At 44.3% G+C, this 20,634-nt stretch overlaps 1 protein-coding gene across 1 annotated transcript; it reads right to left on the bottom strand.

Annotated features, from left to right (window-relative positions):
* Positions 1–9,774: 9,774 nt before the first annotated feature.
* On the bottom strand, positions 9,775–19,987 carry LOC120026729 (sodium channel subunit beta-1-like). The gene is made up of 5 exons (XM_038971441.1): positions 19,939–19,987; positions 19,613–19,779; positions 11,711–11,948; positions 11,375–11,516; positions 9,775–9,841 (listed from the first exon to the last, which is right to left on the bottom strand). Exons 1-5 carry the CDS (start codon positions 19,985–19,987, stop codon positions 9,775–9,777), a joined length of 663 nt encoding a protein of 220 aa, XP_038827369.1.
* Between the last annotated feature and the right edge of the window lie 647 nt (positions 19,988–20,634).

The raw sequence follows: 20,634 nt of genomic DNA on the forward strand, positions 1-20,634 counted from the left end.
GTACAGATAATAACTTTGACAAAGTGAGATTAAACATGAGAGTAGAATCTCAGATTGCTTTGAAACATCAGAAGAATAGATAAGCTAAAATAAAATGGAAGTGTTATGAGAGAAACACATTAATCTCAACTAGTCTAGTGTGAAATGCAGCAAGCTTCATTTTCCCCAATACAATTAGAAGGAACTTAAAAAATAATGTTTCTTCAGAAAGTGGGAACTACACATTGTATGCCATGTCAAAAAAAGCTATTATACTTTAGCCTGACACATAGGCCAATAAACTTAACGTAGGAGGTGTGTCAAATTAAATCTGCACAATGCAAATTGTTCACTGCATGCTGGTCATGAGAGTCAAAACTCCATGAGAACAACCGACTGTGGCTTGCACAATAGAGTTATGCTGTTCATGGGTGAACAAATTGCTTCTTTTTATAAATAGTAGCACGGTTTTAATGGCTTTTGGCCACTCTATAAATGGAGTACACTTGGAGGGAGACATTTATCTAATGTCTACAGTAGTCCGTCTGTTTTGTCAGGGAGGGTCTATGAACAGAGATAGAGAGCAGGAATGCATGGAGTGGGTTGACTGCACTGCATGTGCCCTCGTGTCCAGAAGACTCTTGGCTTTGTCCCTCCAGTTTGAAGGTCGAGAGAGACTGCGGGGGAAACAATATGGGCCATGGAGGAAGATAACCTTGAACCACGAGAAGAATGTAGATCCAGAGACCAAGACACCCACCTAGGGTAGCAGCTGAGAATCTGAGAATCTGCTACTTCACAAGGCATTGTGTTGCCACTGTGCCTTAGGAGCCCACCAGCCAGGGAGACAGCTCCTCTGTTTCATCACGTGTGGATGGGGAAAGAGAATATAGGAGGTTGTTTGCTAGGCCTCTAATTACAACAGCAGTTATACTGGTTGTAACTTAACCGGGTGCTTTCTTGCCTAGTCAAATCAAATCAAATTGTATTGGTCACACACACATGCAGATGGCTCGGGTGGATGATGTCCTTGATGATGTGTTTGTCCTTTCTGTGACATTGGGTGCTGTAGGTGTCCTGGAGGGCAGGCAGTGAGCCCCCGGTGATGAGTTGGACAAACTGCACCACCCTCTGGAGAGCCCTGCAGTTAAGAGCTGTGCAGTTGCCATACGAGGTGGGGATACAGCCCAACAGAATGCTCTCAGTGGTGCATCTGTAAAGGTTTGTGAGGGTCTTAGGGGCCAGGCCGAAATTCTTCAGCCTCCTGTTGCCTCCTCCACTGTGTGTGGGTGGACCATTTCAGATTGTCATTGATGTGTACGTCGAGGAACTCGAAGCTTTTCAACTTCTCCACTGCAGTCCTGTCGATGGGGCCTGGATGGGGCGTGCTCCCTCTGCTCTCTCCTGAAGTCCACGATCAGCTCCTTCGCTTTGTTGACTTTGAGGGAGAGGTTATTTTCCTGGCACCACTCGGCCAGGGCCCTCACCTCCTCCCTGTAGGCTGTCTTGTCATTGTTGATAATCAGGCCTACTACTGTTGTGTCACCTGCAAACTTGATGATTAAGTTGGAGGAGTGCATGGCCTCGCAGTCATGGGTGAACAGGGAGTACAGGAGGGGGCTGTGCACTCACCCTTGTGGGGCCCTGTGTTGAGGATCAGCGTAGTGGAGGTGTTGTTTCCTACCTTCACCACCTGGGGGAGGCTCGTCAGGAAGTCCAGGACCCATTTGCACAGGTCGGAGTTCAGACACAGGGCCCCAAGCTTAATGATGAACTAGGAGGGTACTTTGGTGTTGAAGGCTGAGCTGTAAATTAACAGTATTCTTACATAGGTATTCCTCTTGTCCAGATGGGATAGGGCAGTGTGCAGTGTGACGGCGATTGCATCGTCTGCGGATCTATTGGGGCGGTATGCAAATTGAAGTGGGTCTAGGGTGTCAGGTAAGGTGGAGGTGATATGATCCTTGACTATTCTCTCAAAGCTCTCAGGGCTCCCGAGTGGCGCAGCGGTCTAAGGCATTACATCTCTGTGCTAGAGGCGTCACTACAGACACCCTGGTTTGAATCCAGGCTGTCTCACAGCCGGCTGTGATTGGGAGTCCCATAGGGCAGCGCCCAATTGGCCAAGCGTCGTCCAGGTTTGGCCGGTGTAGGCCGTCATTGTAAATGAGAATTTGTTCTTAACTGACTTGCCTAGTTAAATAAAGGTTAAATAAAAAAAATGATATATTAAAATGCTCTTCATGATGACTGAAGTGAACGCTATGGGGCGGTCGTCATTTAATTCAGTTAACTTTCTTTTCTTGGGTTCAGGAGCAATGGCTTCTACTTCATTCAATTCAGACAGTCAATACGGTTGAAAGTATGGATTATACCCCTCGTGCCCTGCGCAGGTCGAGTAATAATAACAACAAAGTCCCGCCGGTGACGTGATAGCGTGGGAGGACCACGTACTGTCTCTTATTCCTTCTTGCAAAATTAGCTTAGTTGTATCACACAAGTTGACTGCTCCTGTTTTTGCTCAGATTGCATCTTCCCAGGTCCCGGTAGGGTAAGCTAAACTCTGTGTGAGTTGTGTGTACTGTCAGTCTGTCATCAACAGGTTGTGACCTGTGGGTCAGAGTGCAAAATTCGCCCTCCAAGGCTGTATGACAGCTCTCCCCTACCTATCCATTTTATCGGAAGATATCGGGCTTCCTTGTCTTGTGCTGATTTAGCCCACCAGCTAGTGTGTGTGTTGGCCACCGTACTCCGGTGCTAACCTTGTCAAGATATCCTACACTGCCATGCTCGTTATCGAGGCCACAGGACACTAGTCATCTTTCGACTATTTACATTTACATTTACATTTAAGTCATTTAGCAGACGCTCTTATCCAGAGCGACTTACAAATTGGTGCATTCACCTTATGATATCCAGTGGAACAACCACTTTACAATAGTGCAATATTTAAAACTCGAACAAATCACTTCCCTACATAACCACCTCTAGGAAGGTTGTCAGCTTCAGATTGCCTCCACTAGGCATCCCTCTCCCTTAGTTTACTAACTCAACCTAGCTGCCAATGTGTGTTGTCAGCTAGCTAACCAACTCAACCTAGTTTCCGCTGTGTGTTGTTAGCTTGGCTTACCAAATGACAGCCATTCGTGCGTGTTTTGCATAAATAAGCCTACATTTAAAAATGATATCTCTCCTGCTCCAGCCCTGTGGTTATAGCGCCCACCAGATTATTGTAGCTCTCTACCTTACTCTGTATTGTGGTAGCTGTTGTATACAGTCTCCGGTTACTATTATATTAGTTAATTTGATGAGTCAGTATATTGCATAAGAAATACTTTTCTTCACATTCTGAGCTGAGAGAACACTGCATCACCATGATGCTGGGCATGCATGGCTGCTCCTCTTGTGGATCTGAACTACAAGTAGAAGATTGTTATGACCTGTGCCCCGCCTGCCTAGGCATTGGACAACTGCCTGAGGCCCTTTCTTACCCCTGCTTTTACTGCGCCATCCTGCCTGTGAAGGTAAGGGAAGCGCGACTCAGATAGCCATGATGATAACCTGCTCTCCACTCGAGCATCCAACTGCCACTTCAGTTATCAGGATGTAACCTCCTTCACCTCAACATGGTGAAGGAGGTGCCAACTAGTGTTATGGACCCATTCAGTCTCAATGCTAAAGACGGGTTAGAGGAATCATTCCCAGGCTCTGATCACATGGAGTCTGCAGCTAACCTGTTCTTTAAGAAGGCCCGGGCAGCTACATTGTTCAGTGTGCCACCTTCACTGGCTTTTCTTACGGAGCTTCAGAGATGCTAGGCCGACACGCAAGATGGCTTTAACTCATCCTATTTCCTGGTTCTGAAGAAAGACGGAAGCTTCGGTCCAGTTCTGGATTTAAAATGGTTCAATGTTTTCCTAAAAGTTCTCCCCTTTCACACATTCTCCAAACCGTAGCCGCAGGTTAATGGTTCACGTCCCTTGACTTAAAGGATGCTTACTTTCACGTTCATGTGTTACTGGAACACAGGCATTTTCTACGGTTCACCTTCCATGGTCAGGCATACCAGTTTGCGGTATTACCCTTCGGTCTCTCCCTAGCTCCTCGTGTCTTCACAAGATGTGTGACCACAGCCCTGATCCTTCCTTACCTCGACAACTGGCTCATCTGCGTCCTCTCTCGCGAGCGTGCGGCCAAGTGCACAGCGCTGACACTGACCCACGTCCCCGCACTGGGTCCGCACTGGGTCTTACTGTGAACAACAAAAAGAGCAACTTCACACCAAGCCAAAAGGTCTCCTTTTTTGACATGTCTCTGAACTCCCGCAGTATCAGGGCATGTATAACACCCAGTGCGTGGATAGCATTCTTCTTCTTCTGCAACAATTCCAGTTGAGTGCATTGGTGAAGGTACGAACATTCCAACAACTGATGGGCATGCTCGGACTCCAAGCGGGACAGAAATACCAAAATATGGGTTACAAGGTCATGCTACCCTACTCTTCGGCCGTAGAGAAAAAGAGCTACCTGACTGCAGGTGTCCCTCTCAGATTCCAGCAAGGCGGGAAGTTGTGACGACCGGAGCTTCATTAGCAGGCTGGGGAGCAGTGTGGTAACACAGGTCTGTACGGGAAGAGTGGTGCCCCCGCTGTAGGAAAGAGCACATCAACGTACTAGAACTTCAGACAGTTTACCTAGCCCCGAATCACTTTCTGCCGGTTCTCAAACACAAACATGTCCTGATACGATCAGACAATACATTGACAGTGTTCCACATCAACCATCAAGGGGGAACGAGGTCTGTACGGTCCCTACAGGCGGCACAACAGCTCTTGATATGGGCCCTACCACATCTGGCCTCCCTACAAGTCATTCATCTCCCAGGCAAGGTGAACGAGGTGGCAGACTTCATGTCGCGACAGAAACTGCCCCCGGGGGGATGGAGACTTCACCCACAAGTAGTGAAGATTATATGGCAGCGGTTGGACCTGTTCGCCTCAGAGCAAACGTCCCACTGTTCCCTCTGGTTCTCTCTGGCAAAGTCCAAGAGCCCCCTGGGCATGGTGTTCAGTTTGAAATTAAAATATGACGAACACTTACCACACTGCATTTTGGTCCTCCTCTCCTTCCACCAACGAGAATCGTTACAGAAACACCCACCAAAAAAGGACCAAGCAGCATGGTAACCAAGAGCAGAGGGTTCTGGACTCCTGGACTTGGGAGGAGATACTAGACGGTAAGGGACCCTGGGCACAGGCTGGGGAATGTCGCCGCCCCAAGGAAGAACTGGAGGCAGCAAAATCTGAGCGGCGGCGGTATGAGGTAAGGCAGCGCAACAGGCACGAGAGGCAGCCCCCCAAAAAATGTGGAGGGGGCACACGGGGAGATTGGCGGAGTCAGGCGATAGACCTGAGCCAACTCCCCGTGCTTACCGGAGGAAGTGCAGTACTGGTCAGGCACCGTGTTATGCGGTCAAGCGCACGGTGTCGCCAGTATGCGCTCATAGCCTAGTGGGCTATAGGCCAGCCCCCCGCAAGTGCCATGCGAGTGTGGGCATCCAGCCAGGGCGTATTCTGCCGGCCCAGCGTGTTTGGTCTCTGGTACGCCGTTTCGGCCCAGGGTATCCTGCGCCGGCTCTGCGTGCTGTGTCTCCGGGGCGCTGGGAGGGTGCAGTGCGTCCTATGCCTACGCTCCGCCTGTGACGGGCGAATGTGGGCATGGAGCCTAAGGGAGAGGTGCGAGTGGTATGCACCAGATCTCCAGTGCTCACCCACAGCTCGGTTCAACCTGTGCCTGCACTCTGGAGGGTCCGGGCTAAAGTGGTCATCCAGCCTGGAGGAGTGGTGCCAAGGCTGCGCACCAGAGCTCCAGTGCTCCCCCACAGCCCGGTCCTTCCGGTGCCTCCTCCAAGCACCAGGCCTCCTGTAGGTCTCCCCAGCCTGGTGGGTCCTGTGGCAGCCGTCCCGCGCCAGAGCCGCCACCGCGGACAGACGCCCACCCAGACCCTCCCCTATAGGTTCAGGTTTTGCGGCCGGAGTCAGCACCTTTGGGGGGGGGGGGGGTACTGTCACGTTCTGACCTTAGTTTATTTTATGTCTTTGTGTTAGGTTGGTCAGGGCGTGAGTTTGGGTGGGTAGTCTATGTTCTGTTTTCTATGTTGTTGTATTTCTATGTCTGGCCTGATATGGTTCTCAATCAGAGGCAGCTGTCGATCGTTGTCTCTGATTGAGAATCATATTTAGGTAGCCTGTTTTCCCACTATGGGTTGTGGGTGTTTATTTTCTGTCTAGTGTCTGTTCACCTTACAGAACTGTTTCGTTTTTCTTATCGTTGTTATTTTGTGTAGTGTTCAGTTTGAAATTAAAATATGACGAACACTTACGACGCTGCATTTTGGTCCTCCTCTCCTTCCACCAACGAGAATCGTTACAGTATGTAAACTTCCAAAATCAACTGTATACGTTAACTAGGCACTACATCATTTTGGTGAAGTAGTTTTGATCAGTTTAATTAAGTGATAGTTAATTGTATTGTTTAAAAATGACAAGAAAATCATATCAAAAGTAAAGTGAAAATTGCATTTTGAAAAACAGATACTTAAATTGAATATATATTCAAATTAAAAGAGCAATTTGGTGCAGTGTTACAAGTGGCTTTGTGAATTTGTTTGTTGTACTCAGTCAATTGAAAAGGTGCTTAGTTTTGAAACATGAGCCATTTTGATGATCTGTTTTGATTTTTGTGCTTAGAGTTGTGAAAATTGCACAAAAGTCAATGAAAACTTAAATACAGTGTGTGATAAAGCTCTCTTGATAACCATTTAATCAGATTAATTCTCTCACAATAACTCTTTATATAAATGTACATTCACTTTAGAGAGAGATATCAATACAACCCCAAAAAATACCTTGATGCAGCATTCATACACATAAAGATTCATTAGTTGAATTAGTTACATGCTTTTGGGTGTAATACATACAGAGGTGCTGATATCATGCTACTTTCAAAGTAATGATGTCATCATATCACATTTATCCATTAACGTAACAGGAAAAGTAATAAAGACTCAGGATGTCTTCATGCGATCCAAGGGGTCGTATAGGTGATGTGGCCAGTACGTAGATGGAACCCCTTTGCATTCCTGAAGGCAGAAGCAAGCATCACTAGATTACACATGGCATACAGTGCCTTCAGAAAGTATTTGCACCCATTGACTTTTTTCCAAAATGTGTTGTGTTACAGCCTGAATTTAAAATTGAGTAAATTTACATTTTGTGTCACTGGCCTACACACGATGCCGCATAATGTCAAAGTGGAGTTCTGTTTTTAGAAATGTTTACAAATTAATAAAAAATGTAAAGCTGAAATGTCTTGAGTCAATAAGTATTCAACCAAAAAAGGTCAGGGTTAAAAAGTCACATAATAAGTTACATGAACTCACTGACTCTCAATAATAGTGTTAAACATTCGTTTTTTTATGACTACTTCAATTATCTGTATCAGTCGAGTAGTGAATTTCAAACACAGATTCAACCACAAAGACCAGGGAGGTTTTCCAATGCCTCACAAAGAAGGGCACCTATTGGTCGATTGACTATCCCAATGTATTTTATTCATTACACTTTGGATGAGTATCAATACACACAGTCACTACAAAGAGTCGTTCTTCCTAACTTATGGTAAGAACAGCTCAAATAAGCAAAGATAAACGACAGTCCATTATTACTTTAAGTCATGAAGGTCAGTCAATATGGAACATTTCAAGAACTTTGAAAGTTTCTTCAAGTGCAGTCGCAAAAACCATCAAGCGCTATGATGAAACTGGATCTCATGAGGAACGCCACAGGAATGGAAGACCCAGAGTTACCTCTGCTGCAGAGGATAAGTTCATTAGAGTTACCAGCCTCAGAAATTGCAGCCCAAATAAATGTTTCACAGAGTTCAAGTAACAGACACATCTCAACGTCAACTGTTCAGAGGAAACTGTGTGAATCAGGCATTCATTGTTGAATTGCTGCAAGGAAACCACTACTGAAGGACACAAATTAGAAGAAGAGACTTGCTTGGGCCAAGAAACACGAGCAATGGACATTAGACCGGTGGAAATGTGTCCTTTAGTCTGGAGTCCAAATCGGAGATTTTTGGTTCCAACCGCCATGTCTTTGTGAGATGCAATGTGGGTGAACAGAAGATCTCTGCATGTGTATTTCCCACCGTAAAGCATGGAGGAGGAGGTGTTATGGTGTAGGGGTGCTTTGCTGGTGACACTGTCTGTGATTTATTTAGAAATCAAGGCACAAATAACCAGCATGGCTACCACAGCATTCTGCAGCGATACACCATCCCATCTGGTTTGGGCTTAGTGGGACTATCATTTGTTTTTCCACAGGACAATGAGCCAACACCTGTTGTATTCGGCGCATGTGACAACTAAAATTTGATTTGATTTGAAAATGTATTAACTCAGGGGTGTTAATGTAACTGACAATTAACCGGTAAGTCTAAGTCGTTGTTTTTTGTTTGAATTGTTTACGTGTTTGCTATGCGGGGGAAATGATAAGACAAGCGAAACTACGTGGCTAAGAACTGTTGTAACGGGGATTATTATCGTAGCAACACACTTTTGGAGTGAAGTCAATCCCACGCCGTGTTAGCTAAATTTCCATGTCTTCGGGGGTAGTTCGTAAAGGTTGAAGTGTGTATGTTAAGATGGTAAAATTATAATAATTAAGGATGAAGCGTGAATTCATGCCAGGAATAATAAGTGTGAAGTTTTTGATTTCCTCCCTTCTGTAATAAGCAGACAATGAGGTATTTTTCTTTTATTCGTGTGTTTAATCTGATACTGTTATAGCTCCGGCTGTCACGACTTCTGCCGAAGTTGGTCCCTCTCCTTGTTCGGGCGGCGTTCAGCGGTCGACGTCACCGGCTTTTTAGTCGCCACCGATCCATGTTTCATTTTCGTTTGGTTTTGTCTTCATCATACACACCTGATTTCTATTCCATTAATTATGTTCCTTATTTAACCCTCTGGCTTCCCTCTCTGTTTTGTGCGTTATTGTTTGTCATGTGGGTTCGTGTGCTTTGGATTATTTGTGTTTTCCGTGTTGGAACATTATCTTTATTTTTTGAGTAAACTTTCGGACTATACTCATATCTGTGTCCTGCGCCTGACTCCGCATTTTTTCCATTCAACAACACCCTCACACCGGCTAAACTGTTTATCTATGTAAGCACTTCAGAGTTATATCAAGCTAATTAGAAAGTTGTAAGAGTGTGCTTCACTGTATTTTCATTTACTTTATTGTTCTCACGGAAGGTGATAATTCTGACTAAAACTACAGAATAAAGCCACCAGGGAACAGCTGTGCTCATGGTTACTGGAGTGAGCTACAGTTAATACTTATCTAAATGAGATATTTCTGTATTTAATTTCCATTACATTTGCTAAAATTAAAAAATATATATATATATGTTTCACATTGTCATTATGGGGTATTGTGTGTAGATGGGTGACAAAACAAATCTATTTAATCAGTTTTGAATTCAGGCTGTAACACAACAAAATGTGGAATAAGGGGTATGAATACTTTCTGAAGGCACTGTATCCTGTGGCAAGAGAGAGGTCAAGGACAGTTGAACTCTGTTAGATGAAAATGCCTCTCCATGTGCATGAATCTGATCATTTAATTGTGTAGGCTACTATGTGCTGTGCTGCATTTACATTGTTTATACTTTGAGTTTACTTATCCTTTTTCTTGCTGATAACAGTTTTTTTCATGACATACCTGGGTTATTATGCCACTTGCACCCCTGCGCAGTTATCTTTACCCTCCGAGGCTATAGCTAAATATTCTGCATTCCTGGAAAGAAAGGAGAAAGATAGAAATGTTTAGAATATCATCATCAGCTTATTACCTAAAAACCTGAGATTGTATCACATGGAGATTGATAGAGGACTCTCGTGCCCAAATGCCTGTTTTAGCACAGGCAGAGCCATTAAGGACTTACACCATTTTGACATAGTGAACTGGGTGGGACTTCCTATGGATTAAGGAAGGATCACATAATTCCATGCAGGTCATCAGGTGGGATCAGCCAATGAATTATACGTGTGAGAAAACATTCCATAACTACAGGTGGCATTAAATCGCTAGGCTTTGCTTTATAACTGTTCAAACAACAAACACACCCCACCCTTTCAGTTGGTTTATTTAACTCATAGTGGGACAGATAAAATGGTGTGTTCTTCTAACTGTCTCTATGTTTCATCCTAACCTTAATCATTCATCCCTCCATTCATTATTTATTAATCTATCTATCCATCTATAACCATTCGAACCACTCTCATTACTTAAAGCATTTCAATAAGTTAAACTACACTGCATTTATCTCCGACTATTCCTATGTCTATTCCACTCTTTTTATCTATTCATATCCTCTATCAATCCACGTACCCCTCTCACCTCTCTATCCATACAGGAACCCCTCTAACCTTCTTTTATCACTCCATCCATCCATAATAACTTCCTTTGTCCTTCTGTCAAGCAACCATGCATCCAACTTAAGTCACCAGATGTATTACTTTAATGTAGCAAAGCGAAGCAAGCAGTGTCAACTGAGCTAACATTCAATCAGAGACTGAATATCATTTATTTTATTGGCCGCTTATTCAGTTTCGCCATTCAGAAAGCACCATCGCTTGCATCTGCTGTGCTTTTGCCAACCAGCTCCCCAGCCTCCACCTGCTTTTGGTTCTGTTATTCTATCTATGCGGGGCATGGCAGATATTCTGCTCCCTACCTATAGCTTGCTTTTGATTGTATACATTAACTGAGCACTTTCCCCACGTTGGCAGCACCCCACAGAGCACAGCCTAAACACCAAGGCCAAATGTAGTATCATACACATTTTATGTTCAATGAAATGTGATGTCAACGGAATACATGAGTTCCCCTCCTGACACAACTATATTTAACTTCAACTTCTTTTCAAGTTGAATTTTACATGAGCTTTTAAGCTATTATAAACATACTTCTAGATTGCTGAAGCAAGCAAGCAAATGTTTTTTCAGGAAAAGTACCTTCTTTGGCTTTTCTAGAGAGTGGGAAATGTGATGATTGTGGGACACAGAGATGGAAAGAGTGAGAGAGAATGGGAGTGGCAAGGAAGACGAAGATCGAGAGAAAGACAGACAAGAGTACAGGGAGAGAATATTGAACAAGGAGGAACAGAGGAATTGCACTACTCAGCACTATGAAAGAGAGAGGAGAGAACACAAATCAACCGGATGGACAGGTTCATAACAGACAAGGACAGTTGGGAGACCGTAATAGAGGACCTAAAACAAAAGAATACAGCTGCAGGAGAGGAAGTAGGGTTACAGTGTTACTCACGCGCTTTCTCTTATTGCTTCCTCTCCTGCAGCTGATATCTTTCTGAAGCAGTATACCATCTCTATGTAGAGCCAAGCCTGTAGCCCGATGATGGACACATACATCATCACCTCAGAGACTATGGAGGCCGTCCCTCTGGTGGCTAGAGAGAGAGAGAGAGAGATGGAGGGAGAGAGTGGGAGAAAAAAAGCACTCCGTAGGCACCACATAGGCTCTTAGCACTTACAAAACACTTACAAGCTTCATTTCAAGTCATAAATGTTTCCTAACAATTGGGATAATTGACATTGGAATTCAAATTGCTTACAAAAGCATGTCTGTATTGTAATACTGAACCTTTAGCCACCACTTTCAGGTGCACAAGCTTGCTGACAACAGTCTGGTTTTCATAGAACTCATACGTCAAGAGCCGGTGGAAGTGGCAACTGTAGGTGCCCGAGTCATTGAAGGTGACATTGAAGAGGTAGATGGATGCATCCTGTATGTCTTGGCTCCTCTTACTGCCGTTCCAGTCGACGCGCTCCTCAAAGCGCTCATCCACAATGTGGGGGCCCTCCTCATCGTAATTATATATCTAATGACACAGTGAAATCTGGGTTGTTCACCTGGCACTGAAAATCTGAAATCTGGCAACATCCAAGTTAATGGACTCAAAAGGATACAACTGTGTTTTGAGAGAGGTCCCTTGATTAGGAAAGTATACCCAAAGTTACATACAGTAGCTGTGAGCCTACAGTGCATTCGGAAAGTATTCAGACCCCTAGACATTTTCCACATTTTGTTACGTTACAGCCTTATTCAAAAATGGATTTCAAAAATATATATATCATCAATCTACACACAATACCCCTTAATGACAATGCAAAACAGGTTTTTAGGAAAGTTTGCACATTTGTGACTCGTTTCAGGAAACTTCGGCGTATGTCGAAGGGTCACTACTTCACAGGAGATCCATTTGAATGTCAACTTTTTGATTTTATCAAAATGTGTTTTTTTTGCAGAAATGCCTTCTGGAACATGTAAACTTTCATGTGCCTTAAAAACAAAGTTGTATGCCATCTGTAAATATGAATAAAATTGTTAAATTACGATCCTAGTTGGTTTAGTCACAGAAAAAGTCGGCAACCATCCCGCTAGCCATGATTGGCTGAGATAATGAGTGGGCTGGACATGCCGAGAGATGAGTTCGGATTGGTCTGCAATATAGCAAGCTTCTGTCTATTTGAGCTGGTCAGTATGTGTAGGTAATCCTGTCTAAAGCGGATAAAAAAATATATATATTGCGTAGTAGAACTGCATAAGTGTTGCACTCCACTTTCTGGAGGACTGAGTTTTGAAATCAGTGGAATTAGAGTATGATAGCTAAGGAGATGGAGAAAACACCCGTCTCCGGATTACATCTTCAAACTAAGGGCAACCATGGCTCCCGAGTTGCGCAGTGGTCTAGGCACTCCATCTCAATGCTAGAGGCATCACTACAGAACCTGGTTTGATCCTGGGCTGTATCACAACCAGCTGTGATTAGGAGTGCCACAGGGTGGTGCACAATTGGCCCAACGTCATTCGGGTTTGGCCAGGGTAGGCAGTCATTGTAAAATAAGAATTTGTTCTTAACTGACTAGTTAACATTAGCTGGTTCGCTCAGTAACGTTACGTGCATAATCTTATTGTTTGTATCTCCGAGCAATTTACTTGCTAGTTATAGCTAGCTAACATTGAACCTGGTTGGTTAGCTACCTGTAGATTCATGCAGGGTAGTAACGTCATGAGTTGGGATTATGGTTCATTGTTTACCTACAGTTGAAGTCAGAAGTTTACGTACACTTAGGTTGGAGTCATTAAAACTCATTTTTCAACCACTCCACACATTTCTTGTTAACAAACTATAGCTTTGCTGCAGGAGGGACTGATGCACTGCACAAAATAGATGGCTTCATGAGGGGGACAAATGATGTGGACATATTGAAGCAACATCTCAAGACATCAGTCAGGAAGTTAAAGCTTGGTCGCAAATGGGTCTTCCAAATGGACAATGACCAAGCATACTTCCAAAGTTGTGGCAAAATGGCTTAAGGACAACAAAGTCAAGGTATTGGAGTGGCCGTCACAAAGCCCTGACCTCACTCCTATAGAAAATGTGTGGGCAGAACTGAAAAAGTGTGTGCGAGCAAGGAGGCCTACAAAACTGACTCAGTTACACCAGCTCTGTCAGGAGGAATGGGCCAAAATTCACCCAACTTATTGTGGGAAGATTGTGAAAGGCAACCCAAAACGTTTGACCCAAGTTAAACAATATAAAGGCAATGCTACAAAATACTAATTGAGTGTATGGTAACGTCTTACCCACTAGGAATGTGATGAAAGAAATAAAAACTGAAATAAATCATTCTCTCTACTATTATTCTGACATTCTTAAAATAAAGTGGTGATCCTAACTGACGTAAAACAGGGAATTTTTACTAGGATTACATGTCAGGAATTGTGATAAACTGAGTTTAAATGTATTTGGCTAAGGTGTATGTAAACCTCCGACTTCAACTGTAGCTAGCTACATGTCTTAACAAAAGACTCAACTATGCAAGTAACCATTTCAATAGAATGTCACTGCGACAACTGTTGATAGACGTAGCTGTTAAATTCGCTCTGGATATCTACTCTGATTTCAGAGCACTCTCATCTGAGTGTGCCAGAGCGCAGAATAACTGCCGAATTTACGAACGCTCAACACGTTAAATATGGCCGGTGTCAGTAAACGTCGGCAATAAAGCGTAAATTGATTCCAGCAGCACAGTCGCAGTCACCAACACTCTGGATAACATAAAAACAGCCTAACCAGCTCTGCTAGGGCGAGTAAAATGGTCTGTGTCTGGAAGTAGCTAGCAAGCTAGACAACGTTAGCCAGTTGGCCTGGGTGCTTGACTGCTGTTGTTAGGACAGAACACTCTGATCAGCCCTTAAAGAGATGGGTGGGGCTAAAGCTTAAGAGGGTGTGAACGATGCTAAATTGTTGTAGACAAAGAAAAACTCTCCAGTAACCACAGTGTAGCCTAGTGGTTAGAGCATTGGACTAGTAACCGCAAGGTTGCAAGTTCAAATCCCTGAGCTGACAAGGTACAAATCTGTAGTTCTGCTCCTGAACAAGGCAGTTAACCCGCTGTTCCTAGGTTGTCATTGAAAATAAGAAAATGTTCTTAACTGACTTGCCTAGTTAACTAAAGGTAAAATAGCTACCAACACATTCAAAGGCCATTTTCTCAAAAGTGAGGTTACAAGTTTATCAACTTTCAAAACAGAATTACACTGCCGTTCAAAAGTTGGTGGACAGAGGCCCATTATCAGCAACCATCTGTGTTCCAATGGCATGTTGTGTTAGCTAATCCAAGTATCTTTTTAAAAGGATCATTAGAAAACCCTTTTGCAATTATGTTAGCACAGCTGAAAACTGTTGTTCTATTATTATTTGCTAACTGGTGCTAGCTTCTGCCACGAAGCTAGCACCAGTTAGCAAACACAATTCTACAATACCTCTTTCGCCATCGCCATCCGGCTTGGATTCTCTTTCGACACGACCACGTCTGGTCTGCAGACGAATACCCCATCCGCTGTGCCCTCAACCGGCCTCCGTCTGAGCAGACCCCCTCCGTCTGAGCAGACCAGCCCCCGGGCTACTAACTTTAAACGCCGCGTGCTAGCGTAGTGGCGGCTTCCCTGCTCCATCTACGGCTGCCCCCTGGACACTACGATCACTTGGCTACATAGCTGATGCCTGCCGGACTGTCCATTAATTCACGGTACTCCATTCTGTTTATTTGTGTTTTATCTGTCGGCTCTGTGTTTTAACTCAGGCTCTGTGTGTAGTTAATCCGACCCTCTCTGCCTAGTCGTCGCCATTTTTACCTGCTGTTGCTGTGTTAGCTGACTAGCTGCTGTTATCTCACCTGTTGTTCTAGCTAGCTCTCCCAATCAAGACCTGCAATCACTTTATGCCTTACTGTATGTCTCTCTCAAATATCAATATGCCTTGTATACTGTTGTTCAGGCTAGTTATCATTGTTTTGGTTTGCAATGGACCCCGTAGTTCCACTCTCCGTACCTCTGATACCTCCTTTGTCCCACACATGCGGTGACCTCACCCATTGAGACCAGCATGTCCAGAGATACAACCTCTCTTATCATCACCCAGTGCCTGGGCTTGCCTCCGCTGTACCCGTGCCCCACCATACCCCTGTCTGCACATTATGCCCAGATTCTATTCTACCACGCCCATAAATCTGCTCCTTTTATTCCTTGTCCCCAACGCTCTAGGCGACCTGTTTTGATAGCCTTTAGCCGCACCCTCATCCTACTACTCCTCTGTTCCTCGGGTGATGTGGAGGTAAACCCAGGCCCTGCATGTCCCCAGGCACCCTCATTTGTTGACTTCTGTGATCTAAAAAAACTTGGCCTCATGCATGTCAACATCAGAAGCCTCCTCCCTAAGTTTGTCTTACTCACCGCTTTAGCACACTCTGCCAACCCTGATGTCCTTGCCGTGTCTGAATCCTGGCTTAGGAAGGCCACCAAAAATTCTGAGATTTCCATACCCAACTATAACACTTTCCGTCAAGATAGAACTGCCAAAGGGGGAGGAGTTGCAATCTACTGCAGAGATAGCCTGCAAAGTTCTGTCATACTTTCCAGGTCTATGCCCAAACAGTTCGAACTTCTAATTTTAAAAATTAATCTCTCCAGAAATAAGTCTCTCACTGTTGCCGACTGCTACCGACCCCCCTCAGCTCCCAGCTGTGCCCTGGACACCATCTGTGAATTGATCGCTCCCCATCTAGCTTCAGAGTTTGTTCTGTTAGGTGACCTACACTGGGATATGCTTAACACCCCGGCAGTCCTACAATCTAAGCTAGATGCCCTCAATCTCACACAAATCATCAAGGAACCCACCAGGTACAACCCTAAATCCGTAAACATGGGCACCCTAATAGACATTATCCTGACCAACTTGCCCTCCAAATACACCTCTGCTGTCTTCAATCAAGATCTCAGCGATCACTGCCTCATTGCCTGTATCCGCTACGGGTCCGCGGTCAAACGACCACCCCTCATCACTGTCAAACGCTCCCTAAAACACTTCTGCGAGCAGGCCTTTCTAATCGACCTGTCCCGGGTACCCTGGAAGGATATTGACCTCATCCCGTCAGTTGAGGATGCCTGGTCATTCTTTAAAACTTACTTCCTCACCATATTAGACAAGCATGCTCCGTTCAAAAAATGCAGAACTAAGAACAGATATAGCCCTTGGTTCACTCCAGACCTGACTGCCCTCGACCAGCACAAAAACATCCTGTGGCGAACTGCAATAGCATCGAAGAGCCCCCGCGATATGCAACTGTTCAGGGAAGTCAGGAACCAATACACGCAGTCAGTCAGGAAAGCAAAGGCCAGCTTTTTCAAGCAGAAATTTGCATCTTGTAGCTCTAACTCCAAAAAGTTCTGGGATACTGTAAAGTCCATGGAGAACAAGAGCACCTCCTCCCAGCTGCCCACTGCACTGAGGCTAGGCAACACGGTCACCACCGATAAATCCGTGATAATCGAAAACTTCAACAAGCATTTCTCAACGGCTGGCCATGCCTTCCTCCTGGCGACTCCAACCTTGGCAAACAGCCCCGCCCCCCCCCCCCCCCGCGCGCTGCTACTCGCCCAAGCCTCCCCAGCTTCTCCTTCACCCAAATCCAGATAGCAGATGTTCTGAATGAGCTGCAAAACCTGGACCGTACAAATCAGCTGGGCTAGACAATCTGGACCCTCTCTTTCTAAAAATATCCGCCGCCTTTGTTGCAACCCTATTACCAGTCTGTTCAACCTCTCTTTTGTATCTTCCGAGATCCATAAAGATTGGAAAGCTGCCGCGGTCATCCCCCTCTTCAAAGGGGGTGACACTCCAGACCCAAACTGTTATAGACCTATATCCATCCTGCCCTGCCTTTCTAAAGTCTTCAAAAGCCAAGTTAATAAACAGATCACTGACCATTTCGAATCCCACCGTACCTTCTCCGCTATGTAATCCGGTTTTCGAGCTTCGAGCCACGCTCAAGGTCCTAAACGATATCATAACCGCCATCGATAAAAGACAGTACTGTGCAGCCGTCTTCATCGACCTGGCCAAGGCTTTCGGCTCTGTCAATCACCGTATTCTTATCGGCAGACTCAACAGCCTTGGTTTCTCAAATGACTGCCTCGCCTGGTTCACCAACTACTTCTCAGACAGAGTTCAGTGTGTCAAATTGGAGGGCCTGTTGTCCGGACCTCTGGCAGTCTCTATGGGGGTACCACATGGGTTCAATTCTCGGGCCGACTCTTTTCTCTGTATATATCAACGATGTCGCTCTTGCTGCGGGTGATTCCCTGATCCACTTCTACGCAGACGACACCATTCTGTATACATCTGGCCCTTCTTTGGACACTGTGTTAACTAACCTCCAAATGAGCGTCAATGCCATACAACACTCCTTCCGTGGCCTCCAACTGCTCTTAAATGCTAGTAAAACCAAATGCATGCTTTTCAACCGTTCGCTGGTCATCTATAAGTCTATGCTAGGTAAAGCTCCGCCTTATCTCAGCTCACTGGTCATGATAACAACACCCACCCATAGCACGCGCTCCAGCAGGTATATCTCACTGGTCATCCCCAAAGCCAACACCTCTTTTGGCCGCCTTTCCTTCCAGTTCTCTGCTGCCAATGACTGGAACGAATTGCAAAAATCACTGAAGCTGGAGACTTATATCTCCCTCACTAACTTTAAACATCAGCTATCTGAGCAGCTTACCGATCGCTGCAGCTGTACATAGCCCATCTGTAAATAGCCCACCCAATCTACCTACCTCATCCCATATTGTTTTTATTTACTTTTCTGCTCTTTTGCACACCAGTATTTCTACTTGCACATCACCATCTGCTCATCTATCACTCCAGTGTTAATTTGCTAAATTGTAATGGCCTATTTATTGCCTACCTCCTCACGCCATTTGCACACACTGTATATAGACTTTTTTTCTATTGTGTTATTGACTGTACGCTTGTTTATTCAATGTGTAACTCTGTGTTATTGTTTGTGTCGCACTGCTTTGCTTTATCTTGGCCAGGTCGCAGTTGTAAATGAGAACTTGTTCTCAACTAGCTTACCTGGTTAAATAAAGGTGAAATACATTATTTATTTTTTTTACTGGCAGCTTCATTAAATAGTACCCTCTCAACGTCAACAGTAAAGAGGCGACTCCGGGATGCTGGCCTTCTAGGCAGAGATGCAAAGAAAAAGCCGTATCACAGACTGGCCAATATTTTTTTTTTATTAAGATGGGCAAAAGAACACAGACACTGGACAGAGGAACTCTGCCTAGAAGGCCTGCATCCCGGAGTTGCCTCTTCACTGTTAACGTTGAGACTGGTGTTTTGCTCTATGGACAATTCCTTCAACCTCATAGCTTGGTTTTTGCTCTGACATCCACTGTCAACCTTATATAGACAGGTGTGTGCCTTTCCAAATCTTGTCCAAGCAATTGAATTTACCGCAGGTGGACTCCAATCAAGTTGTAGAAACATCTCAAGGATGATCAATGGAAATAGGATGCGCCTGATCTCATTTTCGAGTCTCATAGCAAAGGGTCTGAATAAATAAGTCATTAATGTATTTCTGTTTAAACATTTTTATACATTTGCAAAAAATATTCTAAACCTGGTTTTGCTTTGTCATTATGGGGGATTGTGTGTAGATTGATGAGGGGAAAAAATTATTTTATCCATTTTAGAACGAGGCTGTAACGTAACAAAATGTGGAAAATCTCAAGGGGTCTGAATACTTTCCGAATGCACTGTATCTGCCTATCGGCTGTCCCAGTGGCCCTAGTGACCTCTGAGATCTAAAATGTCATCCAGATTGATTCTATCTGAACTGCACGCAGCACTCTGCCATATTATGTGGTGGGGCATTGTGGTATGTGCATACGTGTGTGCATGTGCATGTAAGCATGTAAATCTTTGTGTGTTGTGCCTTGTGGTTGTGGGCTTAAGGATGGGCTCTGGACCATATGGAGTAAGACAGGTTTGTCTAAAGGACAACGCAAACCTAGTCCTAGCCAATCTGCAATGACGCTGTCGGTGTGATTGAAGCATAATCCTACAATCTACTTCCATGGCAGCAATTTGGACTACTATAGCTATCATAATCCATCTCAGATACTCACATGAGCAAATTCAGCTTCCCCTTTGGCCTTGAAATACCAGTTGACTGTGGCAGAAGCCTCCACCTCGGGCCTCATCTTACAGGAGATGCAGCCCAGTTTGAACCCTTTGCCTGCAACGGCCTCAGTGTCCGAGTCCACCTCTGAACAGGCCCCATGGCACAGGGACACTTGATACAGGAGAGAGAAGACATGTTATTAGTGCTTAACATTTTGGTTGTAGAAATGGGTAGATTCATAATTCAACAGTACACTGAAGAATATCCATATACTGAAAGATGTGACCATACACAAATGGTCAATCCACAAAGGTGGTCAACTCCACTTACCAAAATGGGAACAAAGCAGAAACAGGAGCAGCAGTCGCACAGCACACATGTCCTTAAGTGTAATGTAGCTATGAAAGTAAAGATCCTAGGGCTGAGAAGCCTCAAAAGGCTCTTCTTTGAACACTTGATAGTAAGATATTCCCTTGAGATGTTATCCAGGAAGACGTTGTTTGAGCAAAGTATAAGAAATGGTAGGGACTGAAGTTGCTTCCTCCAAAATTACCTTAGAAATAACAAAAATAGAAGTCCCAACACCTTCAATAATACATTTGACATGATAAAATACTTAAACTAACACTTAATATAATAATAATAATAATAATAATAATACAAATATATTCCATCAAGCAGATGCTTTTATCCAAAGCAATTTACAGACATGCATGCATACATTTTACTCACTGGTGGTCCCGGGAATGGAACCCACCATCCTGGCATTGCAAGTGCTATGCTCTTGGTGCCATGCTCTTAGTGCCATGCACTTCTCTTTAAATGGAAACAATCTTTTCATCAAAGACATTAATTAATTTACTTGTTACATAGGCTACTGTTTCCATGCACAGTGAGGATACATGCAAGTATTACCATGAATATTTGATTACAATTAAAGTGTTTTAGGAAGACTCTGGAGCTTGTTGATTTCAATTAAATAATGTTCCTTTGAGTGGATGATTACTCACTCTAATAAAGTGTAAA

Source organism: Salvelinus namaycush, chromosome 32, assembly GCF_016432855.1.
Source record: "Salvelinus namaycush isolate Seneca chromosome 32, SaNama_1.0, whole genome shotgun sequence".
NCBI classification, from domain to species: Eukaryota; Metazoa; Chordata; class Actinopteri; order Salmoniformes; family Salmonidae; genus Salvelinus; species Salvelinus namaycush.

What these genes read in the sequence shown, in the direction of transcription:
- LOC120026729 (XM_038971441.1), bottom strand. Translation starts at nt 19,987, where the DNA reads ATGTGTGCTGTGCGACTGCTGCTCCTGTTTCTGCTTTGTTCCCATTTT. An exon ending in TCTGCTTTGTTCCCATTTTG is followed by an intron (nt 19,780 to 19,938) that starts GTAAGTGGAGTT and finishes TCCTGTATCAAG; the next exon opens with TGTCCCTGTGCCATGGGGCC. An exon ending in GAAGCAATAAGAGAAAGCGC is followed by an intron (nt 9,842 to 11,374) that starts GTGAGTAACACT and finishes CTTTCTTTCCAG; the next exon opens with GAATGCAGAATATTTAGCTA.